At 39.8% G+C, this 27,472-nt stretch overlaps 1 protein-coding gene across 2 annotated transcripts in view; it reads right to left on the bottom strand.

Moving 5' to 3' along the window:
• EXOSC7 (exosome component 7) overlaps positions 1–24,734 on the bottom strand; it is a 31,482-nt gene extending 6,748 nt beyond the window's left edge. The window contains exons 1-7 of one of the 2 annotated variants that reach the window (XM_014960565.1): positions 24,632–24,734; positions 22,765–22,866; positions 21,965–22,059; positions 16,373–16,538; positions 6,707–6,777; positions 1,995–2,118; positions 910–1,065 (exon numbers count right to left, since the gene is read on the bottom strand). In XM_014960565.1, coding sequence (XP_014816051.1) covers positions 910–1,065; positions 1,995–2,118; positions 6,707–6,777; positions 16,373–16,538; positions 21,965–22,059; positions 22,765–22,866; positions 24,632–24,688 — 771 coding nt within the window. In that variant the 5' untranslated portion in view covers positions 24,689–24,734. Of the gene's footprint in view, positions 1–909; positions 1,066–1,994; positions 2,119–6,706; positions 6,778–11,348; positions 11,525–16,372; positions 16,539–21,964; positions 22,060–22,764; positions 22,867–24,631 lie in introns of those variants that run through there. The other variant, XR_001413995.1, reaches the window with a different exon arrangement.
• Between the last annotated feature and the right edge of the window lie 2,738 nt (positions 24,735–27,472).

Raw genomic sequence — 27,472 nt, 5'->3', positions numbered from 1 at the left:
ACAAAGATGATAAGGGGGAGTGAGTGACCTCTCTGGATGCAAATAAAAAGCCCACAAGTACCACCAAGATTAGCACTCTGGATTGACATCATGAAACAAGAGTGAAGTGCCATATATACTCAGCAGAGAATTTCCACTTGAGACCAAGTGTTTTCAAACTTGGCTCCAAGTTCTGCATTCCTCACTACAGCCGTGCTGAAATTAGTTCTAGATCTCTAGGAAACAGAGCCAGTTGGAAGTATTTTTCATTCTGACTCCAAGTTCAAAACCCAGTTCTCTCTCATGCTCAAGGCCAAACCCAGTCAGGAGAATTTATACTGGAAGACAGTTTTAAGAAGAGTCTGAAGAAAGGTTTAAAATGGAGTTCTTATGGGGATGTGAACAACATCCTGACACTGGTACTTTCATAGAGTAGGGCCAGATCATAAATCCAGTAAAGGAGCAAAGAAAAACAACAGTAAAGCAAGAACAGCAAGCTTATCACAGAACAAATGAGTTGTGCTAGAACACCGTGCGCTAGCAATTCAAGTCTCTACTTCTATAGGGACTTTACCATGTTAGAAGTTTTGATCTTTCAGTCTTTAAGGGAAACAATGAGAGGGGGAACATAGTTCTCTAAAAATACTCTCAAAGTTTATGAACTTAAGCTTTACAGCTGTGAGGTATTTGACTAAAACAACTGTTAAGTACCATACATTTCAGGCATCTAAAAAGTTTTAGGTAACTTCCATTCAGATTCAGATTCTGTTTCAAAGGAACTGTCTGTGACCTTCAGTTAAGTCCCTTGTGCACCTAATAAAAGCATCAGGGTCTCTGCTCTTCAAGCCCTTACTGCAGCTTTTCATATACTCAAGTTCCAGTTCATCCAGTATCATTCAGTATTGTCACTAACGGCTCCAAACTCCTTACCTCCATCATTTCAAAAATACTCTCAGGATCAAGGCTGCCTTTCCCCACTTTCTTCATAGAAGTGAGGGCGCCTTTACTGGTCACAGAAATAAGCAGGCTGGCCAAGGAACAAGCTTCTTCCTGAAGGGTAGCATCCACCACATGCCTATATCCAATCTGTAGGTTAGTGACAAAACAATGTATTAGTTTGCAGGTCTTTATTAAGAAGTTAAACTGTGAGTAGCAGCTCTGCTGGCTCTCTACAGCCTCCCACCCTAATACCATGCAACTGACTTGACAGCACAGGACTTAAACAGCCTCTGACCCCAAATTATGCGTGCATACATAACAGAGGTGAGATAAGCATGTCACTATTTCACACTGCTTTCCTCTCTGATCATCCCTTTAACTATATGAAAGTCCAGATTCCCCTTTCCTGCCAAATTCAAGCAGGGACTTTCCTCCTCGCGGGGTGAAAATTGCACACCCCAAGACTCAGGTGAGTCCCCACTTCAGCGGTGATGTTTCTACTATTTATGAAACTCATTTAAAAGACAGGTCAGACAAACTTCTGGGTAACTAAGCAAATCACTAACTCTTGCATTGGGGAATGCAGCATCCAGCAAATCAACTGCGTTAGTTGCGGGCTATATATGGAAAAGGAAAACAAAAAACTTGTTTGAAAGGAAAGGACAGTACTGCACGCAGGAAAACAGAGTTCTGTGCCCAGCTACAAATACTTATTGTGTAACTCTAGGCAGATCACACAACCTCTGTGCCTCACAACAATACCCACTTGTTTTAACATGCTAAAGTGTCTGCTCCTCTGGATGTTGAGTGAGGAGTAGAGGAAAAGCAATAAATAACTCTTCTGCATGCAGGATGCATTTTAAAATGCATCAGGTGGAAACCCACAAGTCAGAGGAGGGAAAAAACCCTTATTTTGTAAAAGTTCTTCTGAAGTAGGGGGCCAGGCATAAACAAACATATACACTGTGGGCATTGACCATTTCTGTAACCAAAGTTTTATCTCTAGGGAAAAAATAAATGGCAAGTGAAGTCAACAGAAACTGAAGTGTAAAAAATCAGAAATTTGTTAGGCTTACTTTGCTTAGTGTGACAATGCAGGGCACATTATCCACGTTAAGCCGAATACAATCATAAGGGTCATCAGACAGCTCAATCTCTTTAGAACCTTCTTCATCCTCCAGAACACGCACTTTGGGTATCCTGTGGAAACAAAATACAGGTGTCATACAGCCTCAACTCCAAGAAGTGCCCGTTCCTCTAAATGAGGCCAAATGTTTAGGAAAAAATCCATTAAGGTATCGAAGTATTAACAACTCACTCACTGAGACTAGGAAGAAAATATAGTGATAAGGAATTTAGGATAAGACCATCATGTTTACCTAATTCAAACTGTTAGAATCTGAACTTGTTTTTACACTAATACATGGGGAGAGATTCTTTTCAAACTTGAACAATGCAATTCTGAACAATTCTTTGTACATCTGTCTGGATGTACAGGAAGGAAATTAACAGTTACCAAGACTGAATCTTTTTGCACTGTGGTTCCTGATCTGGCAGATAACAATGAAGTTGTCAGAATTATGTCAATTGCATTCCTTGGCAAAGCTGTGACACCAGTAGCAAACACCAGTAGTAAAGCCACTCAGGAAAGAATGACACTAAGGAGATTTGGGGTAAAGGAAGAAGATGACATTAGTAAACTACTTTCTCTTTAGCAAGATAGGAAGATTGGGAAGATACTCTCATTCTTCAAGAAGGCAGAAGACTACTGTTCTAAGGACAGATACAAAAAAGCAACCACCAGGGAGAAAAAAATCCAAGAAATGCTTTCTTCTCAATTGTGAGCGACAAGCTTTCTCACAGATGAGCTAGACAGGCTCCTTATCAGTGCTTATGTATCAGTGCTTATATATCCTTATATATTGTACTTGTTACAGTCATTTAATGGGAGTTTTAGAGGATGATTTAATGCAGTTTTCTTAGCACAATTTAAAACGATTTACTAGAAGATGGTATCTCAAGAAGTCAAAAAACTCAGTGTCTTATATGCTCTTGTTTATCCAGATGCCCACCAGGATAGAACGCTCACTGAGAGACTTTGCTTCACCTGCCAGTACAACCCACACACAGCTCAACCATACTGCTCTCAATTTTACACATTTGCACTTGAAAACATAAAATATGTCAAAACTTCCCTTCCCTAGAAAGCTAACTTCAGTAACTGTGTAGAATGTAACCACAATCTGTTTTTATATTAGTACTTTTACAGTAGCATTGTGTTTTATAACTAGACTCTGGAGGTCACATTCTTTTATGTGTTCTGTACCAAATCTCTTAAAAGAGGAGGAGATAGAGACTGATTTATTAAAGTTTCCCTGTTTTATTGTTCCCTGGGAGAGCATTTTAGTTATTTGTGGCTAAGAGTCCTAGATGCAAGTACTTCACAACAGCTAACTCTGCCTCAGTGAGAACAAATTCCCTACAACAACATCGGCCTGAGCCAAGCCAAAACTAAAACTTTCAGTAGCAACTACGATGTGTACTTTTTCCTGACATGAAACTCAAAAAATGCTTTGCAGTGTTACATAACAGCTCATTGGAAATGTATTTTAAAGCCTGTTTTCAAGTTAAAAATAATCCATTAAAAATTGATGGAATAAAGTCACAAGGTGACTAACCCTCTAGCCACACAGGACAATAAAGAACACTGGACAACAGCCTAGACAAAAAGTCTATGTGCCAGAGCAGTGCTTAAAAAAGAACGAAGATTTCAAGAAAATCTGTGAGATGAAGAAATTTTTAACTCTGTCCTAAAATAGCTATGAAACCAGAGAGATGTTTGGTCTGCAAGAAAAACTTGCCAGAATTAATACCTGCAAAATCCTTGCAAAGAGCTGTTTTGGCCAAGAACAGATGACAGAAGTACACATTAGAACTACTGCAGAAGCAAAAAGATAGCTGATTAGGCACAAGCATCTTCATTGCATAAAAAGGGGGTGTATACACAGAAAAACCAGGCAAAAAGAGCATAGCACAAAAAGTATTTCCAGAAAACTGCAGATTTCCTCACCCGGCTTATGAAGATTTATCTGAAGAACTAGCTGTACATGTTTACTTTGCAACTTTTATTTTTCTGTTTTGATTCCTGCAACTAATCAGGGCAGAAATCTGTACAGCAGGACTTAGTCATGTAATGAACAATGCTCTTTTTTGTGTGCTGCAGACCCAGACTTCCCAACTGCACAACCAGTTCTACCCTCGCAAGCAGGCATCAGTTCTGTCTCTACCATGCTGCCCAGCAAAAAAACCCTACGACATCTTCAAGGCTATTGTGTTATAAGCTCTGTAGCTTTTGTAACTTGCCCAGTTTCTGTTGTCTTGGTTGCAAGTAGGCACATTCCACAGGATCAAGTTTAATACTAAGTCCTGACACAGAAGCTACTTGAACGTTTTGCAGTATGTACTTCAATCATGGATAGCCTTAAGCACCTTGAAAACACAGTTAAGAAGCAAATTTGATACCTGCTATCTTTTGCACATGATCTTGATGTAGTTTTCTGAATATAATAAACAGTACAAAACTCCAAGGAGTAAATGCTTCCCCTAAAACAGTCATATTGTTATTGTTCCATGCCTGAAGGGGATGGGATGAGTCAGGTTAGACATACAAAGGATCTAAATCCCATAATTCTTCTGCAAAATTCCTTCAGTTACGGCTTTGCATTTACTTAGTGCTAGAGAAAAACTTGTCCACAGCTATCATAAAAATGGTTAGAGCAAGATTTTAAGGATGAAGCTGAGGTTTTCAAACGCCCATTTGAACATCTGAAAATTTGTAGCTTCAAAGAAAAAACAGCAGCTTGAGCTCCCTGTTCTTTGTTCCAAGGCTACAGTCAAGGCTGACAAAGATCTGAAAACACTTACAACAAAAACCTGGTTGTAAACAGATTATGAAAGGCAAGTAAGACCTAAAGAGGGACACACATGTCATGTGAAGTTCAGAACACTTAATCTGAAGTGACCTTCAAACTGACATCTTGTCTTGCTGGGACAATATTTTATGAAGAGCAGGGAGTTACTCTAAACAACCTTGTGTCAATCCAAAGAAAACTTAGTAGGTACCAAAGGAAAGGGAGAGGAATAGTGAACAAGGACAACAGGTTTTCATTTTGAATTTCACCTCTTGACTTTCTGAGCTCATATGAGATGAGACATACTAGCTTTCCCTGCTCAAATCAATAGACAGTGTTTTCACAGGTCAAAAACCAACAGGTTTTGCATTATGTCATACTGTACCCCATTTTGATTTGATATCTGACTTGACAAGACTGTGGATGCTTGCCCATAGATTAAAGATTATATGAAAGATACAGTTTTCAGAAGAATAAAAATAAAGCAGAATCGTTAAAACAATTATACTCTCCGTGTTGCCCATGTTCCCAAGGCAACAGATTTTTATTTATTTATTCATTTAAATGACTTTTTATACTTCTCTCTTCTTTCAGAATTAGGATTCCGGATGAAGTAAGACCTAGTTGTCTTGTAAATAAAGTATGAGCCTTGGATCTGCAGAACAACTCACATGGGAGCTACTTTTTTAACTCTACGACTTTAGCATCCTGGCATCTCACACACAGAGCCATGGGGATTTCTTCCCTTCAGTGTACTGTCGACTCTTTGGTGAGCCATTACATTTGTAACAGTGTTTCTTAATGCTCCAAAACCAATCTACTGTTAAAAGTTACTGTTGAGAACTTGATTAAATTTCTCAGCAAGTTGTAGTCTTGGATGGATTCTCCCCTTACTCCCCTTTGAAGTGTTTATACCCTGATATACCGCCTGTCTTCAAAAGTGTCTGTCCCTCTTCTTTTAGCACTTATTTTTCCAGCTTCACTACTGTGCTCTGATTCTCTGATGAATAAGCCAGAACTATGCCAGTGACATTAGCATCTCTAATTTACAGCTGAAAAACAATTTGAGATCCACTTTCCGAACATTTATGCCTGTAAGAGTCTAACTTTTGCACCTTTTCCAGATACTTTTGCTACAGAAGTTTTTTAGCAAAGCCATTCATTAGTTTCTTTCTTAAGGGTGCTACAAAAAACTCTGTATTCCCTTTCATCTATAGATTAAGAAGGTAAAAACACTGGAAAAAATATTATTGAATGTTATCATTAAAACACACACAGAGCACTTGCATCATTCATTCTACTAGATTTTGCTCTTCCATTCTTTGAATTAAAATGCTCTTTTAAAGACACATCATCTCCCCCTCTCCACAATCTCTCACCACCAGTTTTTCCTCTGAGCTTTAAAAAGAACTCTAGACTAACAGTTAATAAGAAAGAACAAACATCAGAAGTGGGAAAACAGGGCTAGTTACAAACAGGGAGTCACATTGACAGACAGCTTCTTATTCAGGAGCACCACATATCAGTAAATACTTCTTATTTTAAACCCACAAGGCATCAACACAAAGGTCTCTAACCACTTGCAACAAAACCATATGGTCAAGACAATTTTTTCTGGATCTAGATACAGAACAAAAGTTATATTGAGCCTGATTGTGCATATAATGCAATATGACACTTGATTATTAGAAACTGATTTAAAAGTCATTAGTTCATGTTACTTGCATGCAAATGGACGGCTTTGTGTCTGAATGCAAGTTGCCTTGGATATTTATTATTTACATAATTAAGCATTAAAAATGCTTAGCTCCCAGAAAGTACTTCTCTTTCTCTTCCCATGTCACTTTCACTCACACAAAATGAGATCTGTGCTTTACCTTGTATTAAAGAGAGCTGCCTTCACTGCGATAGAGATTGCATCAAGGAGGTTGCCACCACATTCCAGTAACTGGGGAAGAAAAAAAAGAATGTCTTTAAAAGAAAATCAGGCTAGTGCCTTCAAACCAAGTCTTTATTTTACTTAGACCTACATGAAACAGCAGAAAATTAGGAAACTGAACAGGTTTTAAAAAACAAAGTTATCTTTGAAGCCTATCTATGAAAATAAAAAAAAAGATAGGAAAATAAGATTTCAGCTAACTGTATTCTACATGCAAAACAGAAGAGTTAACACACTTCATAATACAATTAATGACAAAAATTAATAGCAGATTAATTCAAACCACCACTGTTTTAAGGCTCTGAACTAGACTATGACCAGAATACTTTTTATAAACTCACCATATTCATTCCTTAATGTTAAATCAAGCCAGTCCATTCTCTGTACTTTATTTCAAAGAGGAGTCTTTTTAAAATACTAGCTGCACAACCCGACTGGTAGAATTGTTTTCCAAGAAGCAACAGAAATTGTCACTCAAAACATGGTATGAAAAGGTATAGATATGAAGGCACATCATTATTTATTCTCTGTTTTTTATGGAAAAGGAGTCATCAGCAGGTTTGTTTAAGGAAACCCTGATGTCAAAGCCTACTTGCTGATGACACTATCATTTGAATTAATGCATGGAAGGAGTCTAGCTTAGTTTTGTCCCATGAAGATCAGGAGAACAGCACTGCATACTATATAAAAAGGCAGGGCTCTCAAAACCACTAATACCTTTTATAGGCTGGCAGACAACTCAAAGATCTATTTGTCCATAGCCTGGTGTTAGTTCTTGAGAAGCCCCACTCTGAGCTGCCAGCACTATTCTATGAACACACACACATCCCCAGCAAGCATCTGAAACTACTTCAACAAAAGCATACGGGTGCTTCTCCATTACATCAATCTATGCTGTATGATGAGAGAAAAAACAGTTTTGCAACACTGATTGCATTGATTGTTCCTCAAAATCCATTTAAGAATGAGATAAACTCCCGCACTGGGAGCGAATCATAAATTGGATCTTCTGCAAAGAGAGTTTATTTTTATGAAGACAGACTTAACTGTGTAAAAAGAATGACAAAAAGTTGGGGTAGAAGGCTAAATACGAAGGCGATCAAATTATTTCCATGCAAGCAGCTGCTGGATACAGAGAGGTTAACTTGCCACGTTCAGTCGTTATTGGATTTTGCTGGATAACACAATAAGCTCCACAATATCTTTGTTATTAAAACACAATAATGGGATATGCCTGTACTGTTGCTAGGCTTATGTTCAGGCTGCTGTTTTAAAGCCTTATCTGTGTTACAGTGGCACCTACAGGAACAAAGCCTGTATGCATCAAGCACGGTACAACAATTCCTGCAGGAAGAAACAAACACTCTCTTCTCGGCTGAAGCCCCTTGTACTGAGATCACCCCCCATTTTTTATTTTAAGGACTTTGAAAGTCTGCACAACTGTGCATCATAGGAAGCAAAGGAGCTTTTAGAAAGGAAGGACTACTTTTTATTTACTGATGTACAAATGAAAAAGTTATTGGGGGCGGAAAAAAAGAGAAAACATTGTAGACCTTGCCTTATTCAAAGATTTTCCTCCAGAAGGACAGATTTCTAAGGTGCTGCTTGCTGGTTTTTTTTTTCCTCCAAACTGGAGGGAAATAGAAAAGATGAGGAAATCTGCTGGGGGATGCTCAGTAGTGAATTGCTAAGCTTTCAACAGAAACTAATAGCACCCACCCAACACGCAATGTACTGTCAATGGGTAGGGAATGAAACGAGATGGCACACTTTGATTGTCCTTGCTTAGCACTGCGGGCTGCTGGGGCAAATTATGTGGAGGCTGTATGTGTATCAAAAAAACCCACAAAAATGCCTAAAACCTTATTTCTGATATAAGCAACTTAGAGGGGGTAAGAAACGGAGGGAAAGACAGAGCGAATAAGAACAGGTTTATAGTTATACAGTACAGGGTACCTCTACATTCATGAGCTACGCCTTCTATTATTAAGAATGCATGTATTTTGAAGGGACAAAGTATCTCTTCTTGGCCTTTAACACATATCTATAATTCATGAGCTACGCCTTCTATTATTAAGAAAGAATGCATGTATTTTGAAAGGACAAAGTATCTATTCTTGGCCTTTAACACATATCTATGTGTCCATGTCTGCATCTCTGTAGTGTGCATAGTTGAAGTTATTTTCTTTCTAGTCTGACTGTGCACAATTGTAACACCTCCCAAGTACAGTGACCACTAGAAAAATGTTTGAGATATGTTTTGAAGTTACAAGCTGCATGACCACGCAAAATACACTATTTTCTCTTTTGAGGTTGCTACCTCAAATTCTGTTTACACATAGGAGCTGAATATAGATGCTTCAAACAAAGTGCACATGGCTAAATTACATAGTGATGGAGTATCTCCAGGTTCATAACATTCTTTCTGGTTTTTTGTCTTTTGGAATGAGAGACCTGAAGACAAGTACCTCACCATCAGACCACGAGGTACCAGTAATTTCAGGCTCACGACAGATTTAAGGCTTATTTTCCCTCCAACTTAACTATGCAACACAAAGACTAACGTGAACAATTTCCAAGAGTTCTGAAGGAAAACATCATACAAAGAACTCTCAATAAGCATTGTAATTATATTTAGAATCTGCTTCCCTCAAATGATGAATAATATGACCTTTAGTGTCTTGTACTAGCACAAGTGTCATACTTCCACCATGTACTATTAAAATAGAGAGCTATAGGAATGGTTCAGCAAGAGCAGCTTCAGGAAAACCTGTAAACATCAAGTATAAACCATCACACGTGAGATAGACATAGAGAGCTATAGGAATGGTTCAGCAAGAGCGGCTTCAGGAAAACCTGTAAACACCAAGTAAAAACCATCACATGTGAGATACGTCTATTTAGAAGAGGAAATAGTACAAATACCTCAAAAATGAGGAAATACAGAGGCCTGGGGTGGGGGAAAAAAAAGAAGAGGAAATAGTACAAATACCTCAAAAATGAGAAAATACAGAGGCCTGGGGTGGGGGGGGGGAAAAAGAGGGAGTAACAGAATAAGAAACAAAAGTATTTCGTTCTAACTATACCAGCAGCTCTTCAAAGGCTCACATGCAAAACTCCTGCAGAATATAACACTAAAAACACTCATCAGGATTAGAGTCCTAATTATGAACCTTCAACAGAGTCTTTACTGGGACTGTAAACAAAGCTAAATGTAAAATTAATCACAAAACATAGGTCTTGACATTCATAATTCTGATGCAACCTAGTAGCATAAAAAAGCCATGGCTGTTTTCCTCCATAGCTGTGGGCAATCGACAAATTTGTGCAGGAAGAATCAAATAAAGACCATTTACACCTCATACAAAAGCTATACAGAACTACTTCTGCAGCAAATCAGGTCCATGAAAGTCTTTGTTTATGCAGTGTTTATGTAATGCTAAGCAGTACATTGCTTAAATAAGCACAACATTTAATATTCTGCACCTCTGCTTGTAATTACCTAGTAACTAAAGGCCCCAGTGGGATTTCTCAGAACTAACATTTCATTCTTTATTAAACTATGCCAAGCTCCAATAAGCTGGTGACTAGGACTGTAAAAGCACTCAGCAGTGGTACATATTTGACCATTCTGTATGCAGACTAAGTCACGCTATGTACCATATCTACTATAATTAGCCTAATGCCACTGCTTTTTAAACACCTAATAGACTAATTTTCACATTTATTTAGGTCTTAGTCTGAATGTCCCTGTTTTGTTTAAAACAACACAGGCTAACATTTTGCAAATCACTTCATAGACATTAATGGATTCCTGTGGGCAAGATCCCTCAACATATTTTCAGCTACAAATCTGACAAACAGAAACTCAACTTTGGACCAACCAGAATTGGAAATAATGCTCAAGAGAGTTTGACTTGCAGACTTCTATTAAATTCCCATGACAGAGCGCTTTAAGTACAAGACAGTTTGGAAACTGAGCTGTTGTATGCACAAGATTTAGAGGCATAAAATTCAGTTTGCATTTTTTTAATGGGAACAATTATTCAATTTGTCTTCTGCATTCAATAAATGCATACAAATTTCCTCAAAAAGTGCCTAAGCCAAATTTAACTTTTGCCAGAAAAGTTTCTATTTTACTTTACTGAACAAGTACTCATAATAGTGCAGAGGCAGGATGGACAGTTATGTTAGGGCTAACGTATGCCCATACTAACTTACATTCATTAGAATGATACATTTGGTGTTATATCTACCAAGGAAAAAAAATTAGCCATCTTAGTGGCAATTTCCTTGCCAGTATAAGGCCATTGGTTTCTACCCGAGACAGATCTGGAGCATTCAGTGCTTTATTAGCTCTGCAGTGGAGCAGCAGAATCAAGAAGAGTAGAAAAAGAGCAAGCTGGAAGTAGTGATTAACTACTATAGGTAGATTCACAAGAAAATGGCCGTCCATGCTGGGAAGCATCATATCACATTATGAGAAGCTTTTTTTAATAGGGAAACAGAACGTGGTTATGCAAAGTCAGTCAGTGTCTTGAAAAACCTCCTTGAATTTTGGTTTTCAATTCCTTACTTACCAATACATCAACATAGAGAACCCAGCAGTGCTCTCTGGGATTAATACAAAGTGATTTCAAGTCTACACAGCTCTCACTGCTAAATACTCTGTAGAGGGTATTTGCTATCTCTGTGCCAAGTTCTTCTCCTCCACGGCCTTCAAATTCAGGAGTAGCATTTGCAGAACTAGATAAAGAAAGAAAAAATACTTTCACTTCTGAAGCAGCCAATACCCAAAGAACATTAAATATAAAGCGTTAGAAATACCTACGGATTTATTTGTACATGAATAAGCATCCTATCTGTAAAGAAATTATTTCCATTTTGCATAAAAGAATGTCTTGATGCAGATAATATACCTACATTTTGCTACAAACTCTGATACTAATTAAATTCCACTACTATCTTCGGTTCCAAAGTTACAATATTAAAGTTGATGAATTCTCTCAGGGATTATTTCTTAAGCACTCTCATCTTCTATCATCTCAACCCTTTCAAAAATAAAAAAGTGAGAGGAATCTGGACTAAGTTCAGAACAGCTAACAAGACAGCCTGTTAGAGTTGAATGTTAAATTAATAAGATAAGAGAGTGACTAAGAAGAGAAAGATGTGATGATATGACAAGTAGAATACGCATATTTTTTTTTAAAGTGACATGACTGCCTGACCTTAATTGGTAATTTTTTTACTGAGTGTGCTCCCTGCTATCAAGCCACTTACAGACAGGAGCTCATTATTTTCAGCAACTGCAGCTTATGGAGAGCAGCAACTAAAGAACATTTTTTCCAGAGGGATCTGACAAAAGCGTGTGGTCTTCACTTCCCTGATTCCAACATAACAAACTTTGGTTATGAGCAGTCATGCAAGAAAGTCACAGAATCACAGAATCATCACAGTTGGAAAGGACCTTTGAGATCACTGAGTCCAACCATACAGTCCTCAGGTGCTGAGGCCTTGCACACAGCTAAGAACAACATTCTAACAATAAAAGAAGAAAGGCCTACGGAAAAAAAACCAACCCAAAACACCAAACAAATAAAAAAAATGCGCCTCCAAGTCATAATAAAATAGAGCAGAAATGTACAGAGATGCCTACACAGTAAAATAACAAATATTCTGAACCAGCCTTTGGTTTATAGAGAAGGCAAGAGCATTCTCAAGCCCTCAGCACACATTGCAGATCTTGCTTTTAAATAAACTAGTCAGACCTCCCCCAAATAAATTTCTTATTACAGAACACAGAAAGCAGGTGATTCCACAGAAGTAGTCTGATATGTTCTAAATCTACAATAGCAAAGCCTTGTATTCTCCTGCCTGGATGCCTCACAGTGCCAATTTCTCATGTATGTTTGTGTTTATATGATGATACAAACTATTAGCTCTTCCACCAGGAACACCACAGGAATTCAAATATACAGCCGAAAACAAAGTCTTGGAATATAATCCCTTCACCTTTAAAAAAACAACAGCTAAAGGTGCACATTACCCAGGTATGACTTTAATCATCAAATGAGCTGTATCAACAAAACTGCAGCACCTATAGGAGAAATCCTTAACCCACAGCAATTCTCCCAACTCGTTCTTCTGCAAAACTCTTTTACAGAGAGTAAGAAGAACTTAAGACTCAATTGGAATATCATTGCAGGTTTCATTGCGTGTTAATTCCATTTTTATTTTAACACTTCAATTCCTTGTAATCAAAGCAAAATAAAATGTGTTGTTAGAAGAGTACTATTTTAACTATATGGTAAATACTGCCACCCAATGCTCGGACTACTGTAGTACTTTACACAGTGTCAAATTTGAAAAAAGGGGTGTCCAGCACACTAATAAAAAGCCCAAAAGCTTGGTTTCTTGGAGCACAGAAAGAACTTAGCAGTGCCAAGTAGAGCACAGAATTTCAGCTCCTGAACAGAATATAATTTTAAAGACTTTCAAAGCCCTTCCACTGTCACACTGCATAAAAATCAAGACTCCTGAAGCATAATGAAGTTTGTACCACATATCTCAACTTTCAAAACCCTTGCTGCTACCAAACTTCTCTCTCACAGTAGCTAAGTACTTCCCATCCCTTGCTCAAGCCATTAATATACTATAATCTACAATGTAAGTAATTGTAACAAGAGATAAAACAGCTAATTAAAAAAAAGTTTACAGATACTTTCCTGGTATACAAGGGCTTCATTACACAGAGGACATTCTTCACCTAAAGCCGTATTTACTTCAAGGAACCAATACCAGATTACTATTCTTCCACCAAAAGAAATATAGAATCATTTAAAACAGGAAGGCAGATTTCACTGTTTTAGAATTGGCAGTAAGTTAACCACCTCACCAATATTCCACTCTTCCAGAAAGCAGCCAAAAGGTACCACGTTTATGACACACCTGGACTGCCAAGGCAGTCCCAGAAATAGATAGATTTGAATTTAGGTCCAGATGATTTCTAACTGTGCCAATATGATTATAATCCTACAAACAATTGGGCTAAGAAACCTGGATTTAGTCTAGTCAAACTGGCAACTCTACCAATATGGATTTACTGATTCAGGTCTGCCTGGTCAGGAGCTGTCACTGCACTTCACATCGGAAAGAACATCTGCTTATAGAGTTTGAAACAGTTTTTACTCAAGCATCAGATGGTGTTTCTCTTTGAAAGCCAAGCTAAATCCACTACATAGAATCATAAAATGTTCTAGGTTGGAAGGGACCTTTAAGATCATCTAGTCCAACCATCAACCTAACTCTGATAAAAAACATCACTAAACCATGTCTCTAAGCAGTATGTCTACCCATCTTTTAAGTACCTCCATCTTTAATGGAGGAAGTACCATAAAAAAATTGTAAAAACATTTCATTCTTTCAAAACTCATTAGCTTGCCTTTTGCCTCTGCAAAGAGCAGTTGCCGTGATAGTGGGTTTATGGTAGTAGGGAAGAGGGAGAGAGAAAAGTTCCTTTCCTGCGACTGCCATTCCAGTGATATTTTTAGTGATCGCACTGAAATTTGTAGTAAGTTAACATCTGCCCCAGAAAACTCAACGTAACAGTCTCTGAGGATCACCTGCTGTGGCTGTTCTGCAATACTGTCATCTCATATGATTTGGAGAACTGATTTCAATCTATAATATTTGAGATCATATCTGATCCAGTCTTCCACACAGGCACCAATGAAACAGGCCCTCTCTCCGAGCTGGAACAAAAGCACGTCTGGACTTCAAAGTGGAGGAACAGATGGCGAGACTCGGATGAATATATTCCTTGCTTCCCTAATTTCATGAACAAAATCTAATGCAGTTAAAGAATTCAGATCTGTCTGGTTTTTTTTACACTTTGAAAATTATAAATCTTTGTTTCAGTCAAAAAACAAACTCCCACAAAAAAACCCAACAAACCCTAATAAGTATTAGAACAACCCCAAAAGTCAAGTATGAGAAAAGCAGATAGAGCAGCCTTTCAACATCAATGACCACGATGAGTGTCTTCTCCAGTGCTGACCGGCAGTAAGGACATCACATAGGACGTGGACCTTTCTATGATAGTTTAATTTCTAGTATCACAAATCAGTACCCCAAAAATAATCTCTTCCAGAGGCTAGCATTAAAGTCTGTCTCAAAATGAGACTGAATGAGCCCCTCAGATTTCAGGATAAGGACTCAGGAGACTGAAAAGAAATGGAATTTTGGGGAATCACAAAACATAGGTCTTGACATTCATAATTCTGATGCAACCTAGTAGCATAAAAAAGCCATGGCTGTTTTCCTCCATAGCTGTGGGCAATCGACAAATTTGTGCAGGAAGAATCAAATAAAGACCATTTACACCTCATACAAAAGCTATACAGAACTACTTCTGCAGCAAATCAGGTCCATGAAAGTCTTTGTTTATGCAGTGTTTATGTAATGCTAAGCAGTACATTGCTTAAATAAGCACAACATTTAATATTCTGCACCTCTGCTTGTAATTACCTAGTAACTAAAGGCCCCAGTGGGATTTCTCAGAACTAACATTTCATTCTTTATTAAACTATGCCAAGCTCCAATAAGCTGGTGACTAGGACTGTAAAAGCACTCAGCAGTGGTACATATTTGACCATTCTGTATGCAGACTAAGTCACGCTATGTACCATATCTACTATAATTAGCCTAATGCCACTGCTTTTTAAACACCTAATAGACTAATTTTCACATTTATTTAGGTCTTAGTCTGAATGTCCCTGTTTTGTTTAAAACAACACAGGCTAACATTTTGCAAATCACTTCATAGACATTAATGGATTCCTGTGGGCAAGATCCCTCAACATATTTTCAGCTACAAATCTGACAAACAGAAACTCAACTTTGGACCAACCAGAATTGGAAATAATGCTCAAGAGAGTTTGACTTGCAGACTTCTATTAAATTCCCATGACAGAGCGCTTTAAGTACAAGACAGTTTGGAAACTGAGCTGTTGTATGCACAAGATTTAGAGGCATAAAATTCAGTTTGCATTTTTTTAATGGGAACAATTATTCAATTTGTCTTCTGCATTCAATAAATGCATACAAATTTCCTCAAAAAGTGCCTAAGCCAAATTTAACTTTTGCCAGAAAAGTTTCTATTTTACTTTACTGAACAAGTACTCATAATAGTGCAGAGGCAGGATGGACAGTTATGTTAGGGCTAACGTATGCCCATACTAACTTACATTCATTAGAATGATACATTTGGTGTTATATCTACCAAGGAAAAAAAATTAGCCATCTTAGTGGCAATTTCCTTGCCAGTATAAGGCCATTGGTTTCTACCCGAGACAGATCTGGAGCATTCAGTGCTTTATTAGCTCTGCAGTGGAGCAGCAGAATCAAGAAGAGTAGAAAAAGAGCAAGCTGGAAGTAGTGATTAACTACTATAGGTAGATTCACAAGAAAATGGCCGTCCATGCTGGGAAGCATCATATCACATTATGAGAAGCTTTTTTTAATAGGGAAACAGAACGTGGTTATGCAAAGTCAGTCAGTGTCTTGAAAAACCTCCTTGAATTTTGGTTTTCAATTCCTTACTTACCAATACATCAACATAGAGAACCCAGCAGTGCTCTCTGGGATTAATACAAAGTGATTTCAAGTCTACACAGCTCTCACTGCTAAATACTCTGTAGAGGGTATTTGCTATCTCTGTGCCAAGTTCTTCTCCTCCACGGCCTTCAAATTCAGGAGTAGCATTTGCAGAACTAGATAAAGAAAGAAAAAATACTTTCACTTCTGAAGCAGCCAATACCCAAAGAACATTAAATATAAAGCGTTAGAAATACCTACGGATTTATTTGTACATGAATAAGCATCCTATCTGTAAAGAAATTATTTCCATTTTGCATAAAAGAATGTCTTGATGCAGATAATATACCTACATTTTGCTACAAACTCTGATACTAATTAAATTCCACTACTATCTTCGGTTCCAAAGTTACAATATTAAAGTTGATGAATTCTCTCAGGGATTATTTCTTAAGCACTCTCATCTTCTATCATCTCAACCCTTTCAAAAATAAAAAAGTGAGAGGAATCTGGACTAAGTTCAGAACAGCTAACAAGACAGCCTGTTAGAGTTGAATGTTAAATTAATAAGATAAGAGAGTGACTAAGAAGAGAAAGATGTGATGATATGACAAGTAGAATACGCATATTTTTTTTTAAAGTGACATGACTGCCTGACCTTAATTGGTAATTTTTTTACTGAGTGTGCTCCCTGCTATCAAGCCACTTACAGACAGGAGCTCATTATTTTCAGCAACTGCAGCTTATGGAGAGCAGCAACTAAAGAACATTTTTTCCAGAGGGATCTGACAAAAGCGTGTGGTCTTCACTTCCCTGATTCCAACATAACAAACTTTGGTTATGAGCAGTCATGCAAGAAAGTCACAGAATCACAGAATCATCACAGTTGGAAAGGACCTTTGAGATCACTGAGTCCAACCATACAGTCCTCAGGTGCTGAGGCCTTGCACACAGCTAAGAACAACATTCTAACAATAAAAGAAGAAAGGCCTACGGAAAAAAAACCAACCCAAAACACCAAACAAATAAAAAAAATGCGCCTCCAAGTCATAATAAAATAGAGCAGAAATGTACAGAGATGCCTACACAGTAAAATAACAAATATTCTGAACCAGCCTTTGGTTTATAGAGAAGGCAAGAGCATTCTCAAGCCCTCAGCACACATTGCAGATCTTGCTTTTAAATAAACTAGTCAGACCTCCCCCAAATAAATTTCTTATTACAGAACACAGAAAGCAGGTGATTCCACAGAAGTAGTCTGATATGTTCTAAATCTACAATAGCAAAGCCTTGTATTCTCCTGCCTGGATGCCTCACAGTGCCAATTTCTCATGTATGTTTGTGTTTATATGATGATACAAACTATTAGCTCTTCCACCAGGAACACCACAGGAATTCAAATATACAGCCGAAAACAAAGTCTTGGAATATAATCCCTTCACCTTTAAAAAAACAACAGCTAAAGGTGCACATTACCCAGGTATGACTTTAATCATCAAATGAGCTGTATCAACAAAACTGCAGCACCTATAGGAGAAATCCTTAACCCACAGCAATTCTCCCAACTCGTTCTTCTGCAAAACTCTTTTACAGAGAGTAAGAAGAACTTAAGACTCAATTGGAATATCATTGCAGGTTTCATTGCGTGTTAATTCCATTTTTATTTTAACACTTCAATTCCTTGTAATCAAAGCAAAATAAAATGTGTTGTTAGAAGAGTACTATTTTAACTATATGGTAAATACTGCCACCCAATGCTCGGACTACTGTAGTACTTTACACAGTGTCAAATTTGAAAAAAGGGGTGTCCAGCACACTAATAAAAAGCCCAAAAGCTTGGTTTCTTGGAGCACAGAAAGAACTTAGCAGTGCCAAGTAGAGCACAGAATTTCAGCTCCTGAACAGAATATAATTTTAAAGACTTTCAAAGCCCTTCCACTGTCACACTGCATAAAAATCAAGACTCCTGAAGCATAATGAAGTTTGTACCACATATCTCAACTTTCAAAACCCTTGCTGCTACCAAACTTCTCTCTCACAGTAGCTAAGTACTTCCCATCCCTTGCTCAAGCCATTAATATACTATAATCTACAATGTAAGTAATTGTAACAAGAGATAAAACAGCTAATTAAAAAAAAGTTTACAGATACTTTCCTGGTATACAAGGGCTTCATTACACAGAGGACATTCTTCACCTAAAGCCGTATTTACTTCAAGGAACCAATACCAGATTACTATTCTTCCACCAAAAGAAATATAGAATCATTTAAAACAGGAAGGCAGATTTCACTGTTTTAGAATTGGCAGTAAGTTAACCACCTCACCAATATTCCACTCTTCCAGAAAGCAGCCAAAAGGTACCACGTTTATGACACACCTGGACTGCCAAGGCAGTCCCAGAAATAGATAGATTTGAATTTAGGTCCAGATGATTTCTAACTGTGCCAATATGATTATAATCCTACAAACAATTGGGCTAAGAAACCTGGATTTAGTCTAGTCAAACTGGCAACTCTACCAATATGGATTTACTGATTCAGGTCTGCCTGGTCAGGAGCTGTCACTGCACTTCACATCGGAAAGAACATCTGCTTATAGAGTTTGAAACAGTTTTTACTCAAGCATCAGATGGTGTTTCTCTTTGAAAGCCAAGCTAAATCCACTACATAGAATCATAAAATGTTCTAGGTTGGAAGGGACCTTTAAGATCATCTAGTCCAACCATCAACCTAACTCTGATAAAAAACATCACTAAACCATGTCTCTAAGCAGTATGTCTACCCATCTTTTAAGTACCTCCATCTTTAATGGAGGAAGTACCATAAAAAAATTGTAAAAACATTTCATTCTTTCAAAACTCATTAGCTTGCCTTTTGCCTCTGCAAAGAGCAGTTGCCGTGATAGTGGGGTTATGGTAGTAGGGAAGAGGGAGAGAGAAAAGTTCCTTTCCTGCGACTGCCATTCCAGTGATATTTTTAGTGATCGCACTGAAATTTGTAGTAAGTTAACATCTGCCCCAGAAAACTCAACGTAACAGTCTCTGAGGATCACCTGCTGTGGCTGTTCTGCAATACTGTCATCTCATATGATTTGGAGAACTGATTTCAATCTATAATATTTGAGATCATATCTGATCCAGTCTTCCACACAGGCACCAATGAAACAGGCCCTCTCTCCGAGCTGGAACAAAAGCACGTCTGGACTTCAAAGTGGAGGAACAGATGGCGAGACTCGGATGAATATATTCCTTGCTTCCCTAATTTCATGAACAAAATCTAATGCAGTTAAAGAATTCAGATCTGTCTGGTTTTTTTTACACTTTGAAAATTATAAATCTTTGTTTCAGTCAAAAAACAAACTCCCACAAAAAAACCCAACAAACCCTAATAAGTATTAGAACAACCCCAAAAGTCAAGTATGAGAAAAGCAGATAGAGCAGCCTTTCAACATCAATGACCACGATGAGTGTCTTCTCCAGTGCTGACCGGCAGTAAGGACATCACATAGGACGTGGACCTTTCTATGATAGTTTAATTTCTAGTATCACAAATCAGTACCCCAAAAATAATCTCTTCCAGAGGCTAGCATTAAAGTCTGTCTCAAAATGAGACTGAATGAGCCCCTCAGATTTCAGGATAAGGACTCAGGAGACTGAAAAGAAATGGAATTTTGGGGCCCAGAATTATATACCAGATCCAGCAACTGATTATTTCCAGCAGTATGAGAAACCATGAAGGCCTCAGGATATAAGCATTTTAAGACAGCAAACACTGCAGTCTTAGTTTTTATTATTAGCTTCAACAACATAAAAGCCAAGCAGAACACACAGGAACTTCACTAGGAGATGCAGTGCATCAAACCACGCTCGGTTACTACCACCCAGTGGCAGCCTGGAAAAGCATCAGAGCACTGACAGCATCTCATTTCCCTTTGCAGAGAACAAGCTGCTCCCACTTCACATTTTCTCTTTTGATCTTTCTAGAAGCTAGAGGTCACCTTTCCCTGGTGGCGTAAGCATGCCAGAAGTGACTAGACTTCTTGAAAATTTAGGTTTTGGTCTGTGTTGTCACAGAAAGTAAAGACTACCTACTTCTAGAACTGACAAGATCCATTTTGTGCAATATTGCTGCACATCTCCCTCCCACCTTTATGAAACAGAGATTAACAGTCAGGAAATGCAACCTAACATTAATCTAATGACTTAGTTTTTCTAACTTTTATTTACGTATGGAATAAGTGTCACAGAATTGCAACATCCCCACAGATCACCTGTTTTAATAAGGAAACGTCCCTGCTGTCATTTGACTTTCTTCCTATAGAAATCACCAGAACAAAGTGGGTACTACTTAGAATATTTCAGACACAAGTTTTATAAAGTAATCAAAATCAGATACCCTGTAACAGCAGGACCACATCTGAGAAGACCATCTTCCTGTCTGATATTTTTTGAACAGTAGTCAAACTAATGATCATTAATTCATTGGTGAGTCCCTCCCTCTACAAACTACAAGTTTCCATGGTTAACTAGTACATAGTGATGTGTAGAGGCAGTCTTAGAAAAGGCTGGGTACTATGAGAGAGACACAAATGCTAAGGCAGGAATAGCCAGTTAGGTCAGAAAGATTAACAGATACGCAGTTAGTACCTCTCATACCTCAGCTTTACTAACAGTATATTGGCTTAATGTCAGAGTAGCAACATTTTTTGGATTTTAATAAAAATTAAAAAAAGGTCACAGGCAAACCAGCTAACTTGACAGTGCTTTTATGAGAGGCTCCCAAAGCACATTATTTCACAAAGAACAGTTTTAGGAAGTCTGCAAGATATGGGTACAGTAGTTTCAGACAGCAGACAGTCCGGAATAACACTGAGATGCCACCATGCTATCTCAGAGCCACCTGAAAACAAGAGCTTCCAGTTTTCTTCTAGCTTCCTCGATAATTCAAGCACTATGAAGACTGTAAGAATAAACAATAGTCCATTTGTAGCACAAAGCCAGGAATAAAACCAAGTGCCATTTTAGTTAATGAAATACTGATTCACCAATAAACATGGTAACAAAATTTTCTAATTAACTTCTGCATCTAAATTCTACAGTGAGGATTTTTTTTTAAACGAACGTCTTTGTACAAAATACACTTCAAACTTTTTCCACTGCTTTCACAGGCAATGTAAGGAAAACCCTTTAGATACAGTTAAAGTGCAATCTGTATCAGTCAATTTTCTTCTGGAATCCTACATTTTTGAAGGAGAGTTTTCCTGTTCTATCACTTTCAAAAAGACAACTGACATTGTAGTCATAAAGTCATGTGCAACTGAACCACTATTCTTTTCCAGCTGCAGTGATGCTATACAATTTTTGTTTTTAAACCCAATTTCATTCTTTAATCCCTATTGTTTTGCGTATTTGGGGTCTGCAGAACCAACAGAAAGTTTCTGAAGGTTTGACCCTGCTGAAACAGTAGAATAACTTGTTTCTATTACTCAAACCCTTATGGGAGGTTAGTGGAATGAAGGTATAAACTTCAGAAGAATGGTAAGATCTGATTAGTCATTTATTCCAAGTATTAGATCAATTTCCTTCTCTTCTAGTATACTAACCAGTCAACAAAGAATTCCAGGTAACCTTCGTCTGGTTTCTCCAACTTCGGTGTCCCCATTTCAGCTTTTATGCCTACCAAGATATCAGTGTGTCCCTGTTAAAACAAAACCACATCACACAATTAGAATCATATCCACAAAACTAGTGGTTTAATTCAAATGTCTATGGTAAGCTGATATTTCTACCTTTCAGTTACCTCCACCCATCACTCTATCACAGTGAATTTAAAAACACATTACATTTTTTTTTAAAAAGGAAAGGCTTTAGAAGCCTTTCCTTTGTTAAGCCTAAGAATTTTCTTCAAATAATTGCCACACATACTAGCTTCCTCTAGGTTAAAAAGACACTCTTCATATCCATGACTTTTTCTAGCAGTTAGGTTTGGAAACAGCTACATCTGCAGAACCTTTACAGTATCGCACAGTGTATTGCTCTTCTTCACAGTCAACACATGTCAGAAGTAGTTCTGCTTCACCCTAAAGGAACAGAATTACTTTTTCCAGTGATTAGGCACAACAGCAATTTCATTTTTTTTCAAGATTAAATGGTAGAATAGTTCAGATGGAAGGCTTTTCAGGTACTTCACAGTAAATCTAGCTCAAGTAGGTTAATCCAGCCTGAATGAATTGCATATCCTTTCATTATTTCTTTAATCCATACTTCCAGTTAGTGCTATACATACACACATTTTATTACACCCACCCACCCATCTACAAAGAGCCTCAGCTTACGTTAAAACTAGCCACATAGTGCAGAAGTTTCATCAGCAAGGTACGTGACCCCTAAGAAATTTACCAACCAGCTTTACTCTTGCAGATCCACTTGTGTTTGATACAACATCTGTTTCTACTTCTGCACATCTGTAGTCTTCACAGCCACGACCATCTACACGAAGGTCCTCCTAAGAACAACAATCAATATATTGTGCTTAAGGGAATCAGTAATCAAAAGTAAAAGAAGAATCTATGATTTTAAGGTTTCCTTTTCCTATGCCAAACACAACAGTAAAATTAATATACAAGCATCAGCTCCCAGTTTCACCACTAACTTTCACCGAGGAGTACAACAAAACCAACTGTACTTCTCCATTCATCTCTCCTCTATCTAGAGCTTGGAACAAGCTCTCAGCAGACAGACCTGAACTCCTGCACTAATTCCATCCTGTTTCAACAGAAAGCTTCAGACGACAGAAGTGCAAAGGTCTTGGCTTTGAAAGGTACTTTACCTAACACTACGAGGATCTTTCTTGGGATACTCAAGTTCTGTACTTCTGCCTTCCAAATGCTTTCATCTGTTTGTATTTCAAAAACTGGCATTATGCACCCTCAGATACTATACAGCTCATCCCCATAAAAGTAGTTTTCTCTGCAGTGGAAGAGTTTCTGCATTTTGCAGAAAGCACAGTCCTTTTATCTTTGGCATTTCTGCCCACACATCCTTCACGTTTCCTCCTTGGTCCACTCACTGTTCCTTAGCTTAGTAACAGACTAAAACTCTGTGGAACAGCAAAAACTTGAGAAAGAGGGAGGGAAGAGGGGGAAAGAGGAGGACAAGAAAGGAAAAAACCAAATCCGTACCCTGTTCTCAACCTGCTTTCTGTTCTGCTGCTCTGTTCTCAGTGTGCTTGGATGATTTAGAGGGTAGGTTTAGATTAGATATTAGGAAGAAATTTTTCACTATGAGGGTGGTGAGACACTGGAACAGGTTGCCCAGAGAAGTTTTAGATGACCCATCCCTGGAGATGTTCAAAGCCACGCTGGATGGGGCTTTGAGCAACCTGGTCTAATGTCCCTGCTTGTGGCAGGGGGGGTTGGAACTAGATGATCTTCAAGGTCTATTCCAACCCAAAGCATTCTATAGTTCTATGATCAGTACCCCAGAGACACCAGGAAATGGAAAGCTCCCTCCTTCCTCTCTACCATACACCACAACTTGTTCCTGCCCCATATCTGCCCATAAGGAGCAAGGGGGAGGGTCCTGCCCCACGCTTCACAGCAAAACATTGACAGAAGCCACAGAATCTAAAAAAACCAACCAACCAAAAAAAACAAACCACAAACAGACACAAACCAACAATCTAAGACACTAGAACATGCCCTGAAGTGCCATGTCTACATGTTTCTTAAATACCTCCAGGGATGGTGACTCCACCACCTCCCTGGGCAGGCTGTTCCAGTGCCTGACCACTCTCTCAGGAGAGTGATTCCTCCTAATATCTAATCTAAACCTCCCCTGCCCCAACTTCAGACCATTTCCTCTGGGCCTGTCATTATTCCCTTGCAAGAAGAGGCCAACCCCCACCTCTCTACAACCTCCTTTCAGGTAGTTGTAGAGGACTACAAGGTCTACCCAAGAGGACTACCCCCTCAGCATCCTCTTCTCCAAACTAATCATGCCCAGCTCCCTCTGCCTCTCCTCATATGACTTGTTCTCTAGACCCCTCACCAGCTTGGTGGCTCTCTTCTGGACACGCCCCAGCACCTCAGTGTCCTTCCTATAGCGAGGGGCCCAGAACCGAACACAGCACTGGAGGTGAGGCCTCACCAGTGCCCAGTACAGAGACACCATCACTTCCCTACGACTGGCCCGAGCCGAGCAGGCCCGAAGGACCTCCCGCTCCCCGGGGCGGAGGCTGCTACCTCCCACAAAGCACCCGCCGCCACTACCTGGACACCGTGAACGATGTAGAGCTTCTCCGGCTCGCTCAGGACCACGGACGCCATACTCTCCCGCCGCTGACCGCCGCCGCTTTTCCGCTTCCGGCGCCGCTCTTCCGCTTCCGGCGCCCGCGCGTCGCTGCCACTGGCAACGGCCCCACGTGACCCCCCGGCGCGGGGCGGGGCCTCTCCTGCGCCTGCGCACTGCCCCCCCTGCCTCAAGGCGGGAAAGCGCTGAGGGGGCCACAGCGGCAGCTTCGGGCGGGGGTTCCCCCTCTTCACACGGGGGAAGCCAGCTGTTACGCTGCCCGGAGAAGGCTCCGGCAGGGAGTGGGGCCCACCGAGCACTTAAAACGCCCCCTCCGAGAAGCGGACGCCCGCGGTGATGAACCATACGGGGCAGCGCTCCTGAGGGAGGGTGTGAAAGGACCCCTGGGCTCGGGGAGAGCTGGCGTTAGCGGTAAACCCCGCACGAAAAATGAGGAAAGACGGAGGGGTTTTTTGATTTTGGGGTGGGGTTGTTTTGTTTTGTTTGGTTTTTACCTCAGAAAAGGGTTCCGAGCGAGGTTCAGCGCAACAGGGCAGGTTGGTGCAGGAGCGGGGAAGGAACCAAACGCTCTCCTCAGGGAGAAAGTGGTTGGTCCTGTGCCAGGTATCCCTGGGAAAGGAGCATGGGAAACGTAATTAAAAACTCATACTATATATAAAAACAATAATTACGGGTTGGTTGGGGTTTTTTTTGTTGTTGTTGTTTTGACAGCCTTAATGGAAGGTTTCACAACAACCGAGCAGTTTGTGTTGTAAGCCTCACGCTTCTTTCGCACCGCTCTCGTGTATAATTCTCAAATGATGTTAAAAGTTGCTGTGTGGCTTCACACTGACTTGGGGAAGGATGGCATGTGGCTTACAGGAATAACGTGCCACGCTGCCGGAGTTTCTCCAGGCGTTCCCAGGACTTTGTGCTGTAAGGATACAGAGAGCAATTCCAGGGCTCTGCCACCCTCACCATAAAGAAGTTTTACCTCATATTTGAATGGAACTTCCCATGTTCCAGCTTGTGCCCGTTGCCCCTCATCCTATCGCTGGAAACCACTGAAAAGAGTCCTGCTCCATCGTCCTTCAACCCACCCTTTAGGTACTTTGGGGTAGTGCTGGTCTGGTCCCGTTAGCAGGCAGCATGTGCATTGGCAGTGTTACTGCAAACCAGCAGATAAAACTTTCTAAGACTCAATTTAAAGTTCAGAAAGTGTCATTCTTTATTGCGGCGCCGGGTGCGCAGGGGATTATTCCTCCTATTGTGCGCACCCAATACTGATGTCAAATTAAACTTATACGCAGCAGGTATACATATTCAATATCATTCCAATAAAACATTAGTATATTCATTACATTTCCGATAATTCATTTACACATTATAATAAGCTTTTGGGCGTGCGTAGTTGTGCCTTCTGGTGGTCCTCATTTTGAGTCAGGGTCATTTCTTCCTCAGTCTTCATCATCTTCACCTGTCCTTTGGCTCACTTTTCATGCTGGCAAAACATTCTAACTGCTTGATTGCTCATTAAGCCTAATGATCTCCCTGCTACCACCTGTTTGTCAGACAATGTCTGTATTTATTGCATCCCTGCCTTAGGTCAGCATGTTCTGGGGGCCACAGACAGCCTTTCTTATCTTACTAACCCCTTGGAAACCATTTGGGATGGGTGCTAAAATGGCCACATTTCTCCTCTAAAAGAAGATTCTCTACAGTTTAACCATTTATAGACTACATAAGAAGATGATGTTCTGCCTCCTGCTACAACCTGTCCTGCAGGTGAGCCCAACAGCAGCCAGCAGCTCCCGCTGCAAGGAAAGAGTGATTTTTCTTATTTTTCAGTAGTTTTTCCCCCCGCCTCACTCTGCCATCCCAGCCTACCAGATGTGACTCAAATCCTTGCGGAGCCCAGAGGCCCAGCTGGAGAATCTTGTTTCCGTTCCAAGAGCGGGTTTTCCAGAGGCCGGAGAAACCCAGGTCTGGCTGGTTTTTCCTCAGGGATGCCAGAAGGCAAACTTTAGCTCTAAAGGGTGCTTCTTTTTAGCGTGTTCAGATTCAATTAAAATTCAAATTCCTGCCTCCGACACAGGTCTGCCTCCTGCTACAACCTGTCCTGCAGGTGAGCCCAACAGCAGCCAGCAGCTCCCGCTGCAAGGAAAGAGTGATTTTTCTTATTTTTCAGTAGTTTTTCCCCCCGCCTCACTCTGCCATCCCAGCCTACCAGATGTGACTCAAATCCTTGCGGAGCCCAGAGGCCCAGCTGGAGAATCTTGTTTCCGTTCCAAGAGCGGGTTTTCCAGAGGCCGGAGAAACCCAGGTCTGGCTGGTTTTTCCTCAGGGATGCCAGAAGGCAAACTTTAGCTCTAAAGGGTGCTTCTTTTTAGCGTGTTCAGATTCAATTAAAATTCAAATTCCTGCCTCCGACACAGGGCGAAGGTTATCAGGCAAAAAAGGGGGAGAGTTGTGTTGTGGTTTGGGTTGGGTTGTTGTTGTTGTTGTTTTTTTAAGGAGAGCAAAGCAATGTCTTTTCTTCTACCCTGACGGGAGAAGGGATGGTGTGGATTCTCTGGGAATACAGCCGGCCTGGGGAGGGAATTCCGATTTACAGCCTGGAACGGGGAGCGCGGGCCGAACCCCAGTAAAAAAAAAAATTAATTAATTTTAAAAACATCCTAAAAAAGGTGGGTTTTCCCTCGGGCGAAGGTTATCAGGCAAAAAAGGGGGAGGGCTGTGTTGTGGTTTGGGTTGGTTTGTGGTTATTTTTTTTTAAGGAGGGCAAAGCAGTGTCTTCTACCCTGATGGGAGAAGGGATGGTG

The sequence above is a fragment of the Calidris pugnax genome, unplaced genomic scaffold (assembly GCF_001431845.1).
Source record: "Calidris pugnax isolate Ruff unplaced genomic scaffold, ASM143184v1 scaffold62, whole genome shotgun sequence".
Classification (NCBI taxonomy): Eukaryota; Metazoa; Chordata; class Aves; order Charadriiformes; family Scolopacidae; genus Calidris; species Calidris pugnax.
The sequence above is the reverse complement of the archived record's forward strand: the minus strand, read 5'-3'. Positions and strand labels throughout refer to the sequence as shown.